Genomic DNA, 8,482 nt, shown 5'->3' with positions numbered 1-8,482 from the left:
GGGTGGTGGTGACCAGGACAACCTGCAGCATTACACAAGTCGCAATGACAGGGCAGCTTTCACCTCCGGCCTGACTGCGCAGAATCCCGATCGCCGCCGCGATTGGTCCAGGTGGCCAGCCGCCAGCGGCCCTGATTGGCAGGCGGCCGCCCACGTGAGGCGAGCGCCGTCCAATGGCCGGGCGCCACACTCGGGCAGCTCGGCTCCGGCTCTTTCCATTTCACCGTCTCGCCCCAGAACAGTCGGAGTGAGCGGCGGCCCGGAGCGCAGCGTCAAAGTCCCCCTCCCCACCCGCCCAGCTATGATTCGCCTCCTGCTCCTCGCTGCCTGCATGGTCGCCGCGGCGTCGGCCAGCGACGTGCTCGAGCTGACGGACGACGATTTCGAGGATCGGGTCGGGGAACACGATCTAGTCCTGGTGGAGTTCTTCGCCCCCTGGTGAGTGCCCACGTAGCTTCCAACTGGAGACCGAGGCCGCCCTTTCTCTCTGTCGCCTCCGTCTCATCTCTCTGTCGCCTCCGTCCCTCATTTTGCCCACAGCGCGCTAACTAAGCCTAGCTGGCCCCCGCCCGCCGCGAAAGAGCTCGACCGTGTCCCGGATGCCGATGGCGCACTGACCGGTGTTTGGGTGGGGGGTGGTGGGGGTGCGAGGAGTTGAGATGTCTAGCAATCCCCTCCCCCAACTGGCCAATTTATTAGCCCACAGGATGATTTTGATAGGACTCTAGTGGCTGGACGCGCATGGCTCTCCGGGTCTTGTAGTTTTTGCGCCACTTTGGACTGGACTACAACTCCCATGGAGCCTCCCCTTGTGCGGTCGGAAGCGGAAGTGATGGGCACGCGCCCCGTGGCCCCGGCCGATTGGCTCGCGAGGAACCGGTGGCCGGCGCTGATTGGCCCACTGTTGCTCCTAGACCACACGTGACGGTGACGACGACGTTTGGTGCCAGGCCAGTGCTTGGGATGGTTCAGCCTGAGCCCGTAGCAACTGCTGAAATGTTACCTGGTTGGGCATTACTGACAGTGGGTAAACAACAAGCACCTGCAAACAGAAACAAAGGGAAGTTATAATGTAGGGAGGGAGTTCCAGGATGTTGACCCAGTGGCAATGAAATGAAAAATGAAAATTGCTTATTGTCACAAGTAGGCTTCAATAAAGTTACTGTGAAAAGCCCCTAGTCGCCACATTCCAGCACCTGTTCGGGGAGGCTGGTACGGGAATTGAACCGTGCTGCTGGCCTGCCTCGGTCTGCTTTAAAAGCCAGCTATTTAGCCCAGTGTGCTAAATTCCAATGAAGGAATGGTGACATTGTTCCAAGTCGGGATGTTGTCTGGCTTGGAGGGGAGCTTACAGATCCCAGGATATGTTTGCCCCATTGTCCTTCTAGAATAGTTGGGTAACTAACCTAGCCACTTGTTTGACTGGGTGGATGCTGAGAGGGTGTTTCCCTTTATGGGACCAATGGGCATAATCTCTCAAAGTACAGGGTCACCCATTAAAGACCGAGATAAGGGGGAAATTTATTTTCTCAAGAGGGAAGTGAATCTGTGGAATTCTTTACTGCAGAGGGCTGTAGAGACTGGGTCGTTAAGGATGTTCAAGGCTGATATAGACATTTTAAATTAGTGCGGGAATCAAGGGTCATGGGAATCATATCAGCTCAGCCATTATCTCATTGAATGGTGGAGCGGACCCGATGTGCTGAATGACATGGTTCTGCTCCTGTGATTAGTGCTAGTAACTAAAAGCATTTTTTTTTATTTCTTTGCATCCCAAAGGCTTTCCCATCAGGTTGACTCGGTCTTGTATGGATAATGTTGTGACATAGCTATTACATACAGTTGAACTAGTAGATTATAGTCGTTGTTTATCATTGCATCTAATCACACATCTCAACCAGAACTACTTATCCTTGGTTTGTTTTAATTTGTTCATAAAGCATAACCAGCATTTAATGCCAGTCCATACTCAACCTTGAGAGATTGCTGAAGGTTCACCTACAATGCTGTTTGGGAAGGAGTTCCAGGATTTTTGACTCTGAAACGGAGATGTGGTTTCAGGTCAGATGATTGGGTGAACAAGTTTACTCTTATCTCTTTATGGACCATGTGTGGGAGGAGTATGAACTGAGTCCAATTTAAATCCCCAAACTCTGTCTTAAATGATACGGGAAAGTTCAAGAGATTCATTTAGTTGTGCATCTAGTAGAAACACATTTTACAGAACTTCCCTTCAGGTAATGTTGAAATTGCTCATCAAAGAGGCTACAACTTATCTAGTTCACTTTCTATAATTTCAATGGTCATATAGAACAAAAATTATGGAGATGTCATTGCAGTCAATCTCTATATTACAGCAGATCCAAACATGAGGTGGTGAAACTGTCAATGATGGTAAGCTTTGGGAAGCCAAGTTATATAGTCCTTTAAAGCATCCAGTAGTTTTAAAATAAATTTAGAGTGCCCAATTTTTTTCCCCAATTAGGAGGCAATTTACCATGGCCAATCCGACTAACCTGCACGTCTTTGGGTTGTGGGGGTGAGATCCGCACAGACACTGGGAGAATGTGCAAACTCCACACGGCAGTGACTTGGGGCCGGGATCACACCCGGGTCCTCAGTGCCGTGAGGCAGCGGTGCTAACCACCGTGCTGCCCCCGGGGTTAATACAGTTAAAGGTGGTGCACAGAGTGCACCCGACGAGATCAAGGATGAGATGGCTGTTTGAGGTTGTGGAGGACACTTGCGAGAGGTGTGGGAGACGTCCAGCCAATTATGTCTCTGGTTATTCATACAATGTCCCAAAATATTGTCTGAAAAATCTATCATTCTATCCTGTTTGCATTTGAATAAATCTACTTTGGCACAGTGGTTAGCACTGCTGCCTCACGGCGCCAGGGAGCTAGGTTCCATTCCGGTCTTGGGTGACTGTGGAGTTTTCACATTCTTCCAGTGTCTGCATGGGCTTCCTCCTGCTCCGGTTTCCTCCCACAGTCCAAAGATGTGCATGTTACGTGAATTGGCCATGCTAAATTGACCCTGAGTGTCCAAAAAAAAGGTTAGGTGGGGTTACGGGAACAGTGACGTGCTCCTTTGGAGGGTTGGTGCGGGCTCGATGGGCCTAATGGCCTCTTTCTACAGGATCTATGATACACAAAAATATTATTTGCTTTCACTTTTTCTCCCGAGAGAGCTTCTTCCATTACCATTTTCTCACTTGAGATTTTTTAGATTTGGCTTTAAATTTCTCTCTTTCCAACACCATGAGAAGGAATTGGTGGATGTTGAGTCTGGAGACGGGTGTGTAGATAGCCTGGGTCACATTGAGATCCAAAAAGATGAGGTGTTGGGCGCCTTGAAAAATATTAAGGTAGATAAGTCCCCAGGGCCTGATGCGATCTACCCCAGAATACTGAAGGAGGCTAGAGAGGAAATTTCTGAGGCCTTGACAGAAATCTTTGGATCCTCACTGTCTTCAGGTGATGTCCCGGAGGCCTGGAGAACAGCTAATGTTGTTCCTTTGTTTAAGAAGGGTAGCAAAGATAATCCAGGGAACTACAGGCCGGTGAGCCTTACGTCAGTGTTAGGAAAATTACTGGAGAGAATTCTTCGAGACAGGATCTACTCCCATTTGGAAGCAAATGGACGTATTTAGTGAGAGGCCGCATAGTTTTGTGAAGGGGAGGTCATGTCTCACTAACTTGATGGAGTTTTTCGAAGAGGTCACAAAAATGATTGATGCAGGTAGGACAGTGGATGTTGTCTATATGGACTTCAGTAAGGCCTTTGACCAGGTCCCTCATGTTAGACTGGTACAAAAGGTGAAGTCACACGGGTGAGCTGGCAAGGTGGATACAGAACTGGCTAGGTTATAGAAGGCAGAGCAGCAATGGAAGGGTGCTAATTGGAGGGCTGTCTGTGCAGATCAGTGCTGGGACCTTTGCTGTTCGTAGTCTAGATAAATGATTTGGAGGAAAATGTAACTGGTAAGTTTGCAGACGACAGAGGTTGGTGGAATTGCAGATAGCGACGAGGACTGTCGGAGGATACAGCAGGATTTAGATCGTTTGGAGACTTGGGCGGAGAGATGGCAGATTAAGTTTAATCCGGACAAATGTGAGGTAATGCATTTTGGAAGGTCTAATGCAGGGAGGGAATATATAGTGAATGGTAGAACCCTAAAGAGTATTGAAAGTCGGAGAGATCTAGGTGTACAGGTCATTGAAAGGGGCAACACAGGTGGAGAAGGTAGTCAAGAAGGCATACGGCATGCTTGCCTTCATTGGCCGAGGCATTGAGTATAAGAATTGGCAAGTCATGTTGCAGCTGTATAGAACCTTAGTTAGGCCACGCTTGGAGTATAGTGTTCAATTCTGGTCGCCGCATTACCAGAAGGTTGTGGAGGCTTTAGAGAGGGTGCAGCAGAGATTTACCAGGATATTGCCTGGTATGGAGGGCATTAGCTATGAGGAGCGGTTGAATAAACTCGGTTTGTTCTCACTGGAACGACGGAGCTTGAGGGGCGACCTGATAGAGGTCTACAAAATTATGAGGGGCATAGACATAGTGGATCGTTGAGAGGCTTTTCCCCAGGGTAGAGGGGTCAATTACTAAGGGGCAAGGTTTAAAGGAGATGTATGAGGCAAGTTTTTTTACACAGAAGTTAGTGGGTGCCTGGAACTCGCTGCCGGAGGACGTGATGGAAGCAGGGACGATAGTGACATTTAAGGGGCATCTGGACAAATGCATGAATTGGATGGGAATAGAGGGGTACTGACCCGGAAAGTGCAGCAGATTTTAGTTAGACGGGCAGCATGGTTGGCGCGGGCTTGGAGGGCCGAAGGGCCTGTTCCTGTGCTGTATTTTCCTTTGTACCACCAAGTGCCGGCTTTGTCCTGTGGTTTGAATATGCTGGGTGAGGTAATGCAACTTGCCACGGTCTGTTGGTCCATTTTAAAATGCTACAAATACAGCACGTCACCCCTCAGCCTTCTGTTTTTCCTATGCAAACATGCCCAATTTGTGTAATTGCAGTTCATGATTCAATCCTCACATCCAGGTTACGAATAATGCTTTTACTATGTAATGATCATAAGAGAAAGATCATCAGAAAGATGCTGTACTTGAGTATCAGCACAGATGATTTGGTAGTTCTGCAGTGGGGTATGCAGGCAACCTTCTGACTTGGGTTAGATGCTATAACTGGACTAAGCTGATACCGTGCTATCAGATAATCAAAACATTTCCTGAACAGTGAAATGCAGAATAATTGTGAAATTGAAACTTTACTCATCTTCTGAGTTTTGAAGAAGCCTGTGGCATATGCAGCTTTTTTTTTGATTTTACATCTTTATTTTTCAAATATAAAGACTACAAGGGGATGCATTAGATGATATGAAACAGTAATTGATTTAAAAATCTTGCATCATGAATAGTAATTTACAAATGAGCAAACTATTCTCATCCAGTGATGTGGACGGAACATAAACCTTATTTGAGCAACCGTACTTGTTGGAGTGTCGAGGATGTCCTACAAATGGATTAATCTGATTGCTGTCATGATATTTCTTGTGCTACCTATATGTCTAATGTAGATAACTAAATATTTATTTTGGCAGTAGTTATGACACTTGATATATTTCAGTTGTCAGTCATGCGTTTCTTTTACAGTGCTCTTAATTTTTTGCTGCTGATCCAACAGAGTATATTTATTGAATTCTTCATTGCATTTGATGATAATGGATATGTTGGGCTGTGGGATTTCAAACTAAATTTTGTCCCTGGTCAGCACTTGAGTACAGCCAGCTTTTTGCAAGAGCCTTTAAACCAACTCCTTTGAAATCTTGGCGCTTCTTTTTATTAAGAAGTCGTATGACAGTGACTAATTCGAAAATGAACTGGGACAAAATATACAATATACTTTAAACTGTCACGTGGAACTGTGTAAAAATCAGGTGAGAATACAGATGGAAAGTGAGCAACTCATTCTCAACTCTGATGTAAGTGGAGGGCAGCACCAGTATAAGTTGCACCAGACCAAGTTGCAAATGCTCTGGCGCATCAGTGCCCTCCTAGTAAGGCCACCAAAGAAACACTAATAATAATCTTTTATTGTCACAAGTATGAAGTTACTGGGAAAAACCCTTATTCATAGAATTTACAGTGCAGAAGGAGGCCATTCGGCCCATCGAGTCTGCACCGGCTCTTGGACAGAGCACCCTTCCCAACCGCAAACCTCCACCCTATCCCCATAACCCACTAACCCCACCCAACACGAAGGGCAATTTTGGACACCAAGGGTAATTTATCACAGCCAATCCACCTAACCTGCACGTCTTTGGACTGTGGGAGGAAACCGGAGCACCCGGAGGAAACCCACGCACACACTGGGAGAACGTGCAGTCTCCGCACAGGCAGTGACCCATGCCGGGAATCGAACCCGGGACCCTGGAGCTGTGAAGCAATTGTGCTAACCACTATGCTACCGTGCTGCCCTTAGTCGCCACATTCCGGCGCCTGTTCAGGTAAGCTGGTGCAGAAATTGAACCCGGCCTTGTTCTGCATTACAAACCAGTTGCCTATCCCATTGAGCTAAACCAAATACTGATCCATAAAGGAGTTCTGGATTCAAGCAGACCACGCAGCTCTGATTCAATGCAGAATAAGTGGTGAATTCCTGTCTCATGCAATCATCGTGTTGGGTGGATTACAGTTTGAAATCATGTGGGAGCTAGTGCCTTTGATTTTTTTTTAACAAACTGTTTTATTGAGGTTTTGTTGGCGTAAGCAGTAACAACCTACATTAGTGTACAAATATCAATTGCAAAAACATAGTGCAAATAACAGCTCCTCTCTCGTAAATCGACCCGCCTATTCTTCCCCCCGCTACTCTACACTATTCTAACCCCCCCCCCCCCGCTGACGATTAATTCTCTGTGAAGAAGTCGATGAATGATTGCCACCTCCGTGCCAACCCCGTGATCCTCGTACGGCGAACTTGATTTTTTTTTCCAAGCCGAGAAAGCTTGCCATGTCCGACAGCCATACTTCGGTTTTTGGGGGCTTTGAGTCCCTCCAGGCCAACAGTATTCGTTGCCGGACTATCAGGGAAGCAAAGGCCAAAACATCAGCCTCTATCCCCTCCTGGATTCCCGGGTCCTCCGACACCCCAAAATCGCCACCTCTGGACTCATCGCCACCCTTCTTTTCAGTACCTGGAACATGACGCCAGCAAATCCATGCCAGTGCCCCTGAGTTTTGGACATGCCCAGAACATGTGGACATGGTTCGCTGGTCCTCCCGCACATCTGGCACACTTGTCCTCCAGCCCAAAGAATTTACTCATCCGAGCCACTGTCATGTGGGCCCGATGAACTACCTTGAACTGAATCAGGCTGAGCCTGGCACATGCTGCAGTTGCGTTTACACTCCTTAGAGCGTCTGCCCATATGCCTCCTTCTAACTCCCCACCAAACTCCTCCTCCCACTTGAGTTTTAGTTCCTCAGTCCCTGTGTCCTCCGCTCCCATAAGCTCTTTATAAATATCCGAGACTCTCCCCTCTCCTACCTCTCCCCTGGAAACTACCCTGTCCTGGATCCCCCCTCGGTGGAAGGCATGGAAAGGACGGGACCTGTCTACGTATGAAATCCTGCACCTGCAAATACCGAAAGTCATTTCCCCTTGCCAGCCCGAATTTCTCCTCCAGTGCCCTCATGCTCAAGAAGTCCCCCTCCAGGAACAAGTCGCCCATCCTTCCCACCTCCACCATGCTCAAGCCGTCCATTTTCCTGGGGCAAATCGGTGGTTGTCACATATTGGGGACCACACCGACGCTCCCGCTTCCCCCGCATGTTTCCTCCATTGGCCCCAAATCCGCAGAGCCGCCACCACTATAGGGCTGGTGGAGTACCTGGCCGGTGGGAGCGGCAGAGGAGCCGTGACCAGGGCTGCCAAGCTGGTGCCCCTGCACGAAGCAGCCTCCACCCGCTCCCAAACCGACCCCGTACCCACCATCCATTTCCTTATCATGGCTATGTTAACCGCCCAGTAATAGTTGCTGAGGTTCGGTAACGCCAGCCCCCCCTCACTACGGTTCCTTTCAAGCATACCCTTCTTTACCCGCGGGGACTTCCCTGCCCAAACAAAACCCAGGATGATTTTATTGATCCTTTTAAAGAAGGACCGCGGAATGAAATTAGGAAGACACTGAAAAATAAACAGGAATCTCGGGAGGATCGTCATCTTCACCGTTTGAGCACTCCCCGCTAGTGACAGCGGGAGCACATCCCATCTCCGAAACTCACTCCTCATTTGCTCAACCAATCTGGACAAGTTCAATTTATGCATCCTGCCCCAGTCCCGGGGCCTGTTATAGCAGTCTAACCCAATCCACGAAGCCTTCCCCAAACCCAAACTGTCCCAACACCTCCCATAAATAGTCCTGGTCAAAAGCCTTTTCGGCATCCATTGCCACCACTACCT

At 48.4% G+C, this 8,482-nt stretch overlaps 1 protein-coding gene across 1 annotated transcript in view; it reads left to right on the top strand.

Moving 5' to 3' along the window:
- The first annotated feature begins 212 nt into the window (after positions 1-212).
- pdia3 (protein disulfide isomerase family A, member 3) overlaps positions 213-8,482 on the top strand; it is a 57,251-nt gene continuing 48,981 nt past the window's right edge. Inside the window, exon 1 of the mRNA XM_038814986.1 lies at positions 213-438. Coding sequence (XP_038670914.1) covers positions 302-438 — 137 coding nt within the window. The 5' untranslated portion in view covers positions 213-301. The remainder of the gene's footprint in view (positions 439-8,482) is intronic.

This window comes from Scyliorhinus canicula, chromosome 12, assembly GCF_902713615.1.
Source record: "Scyliorhinus canicula chromosome 12, sScyCan1.1, whole genome shotgun sequence".
In the NCBI taxonomy this organism is placed as follows: domain Eukaryota; kingdom Metazoa; phylum Chordata; class Chondrichthyes; order Carcharhiniformes; family Scyliorhinidae; genus Scyliorhinus; species Scyliorhinus canicula.
The sequence above is the reverse complement of the archived record's forward strand: the minus strand, read 5'-3'. Positions and strand labels throughout refer to the sequence as shown.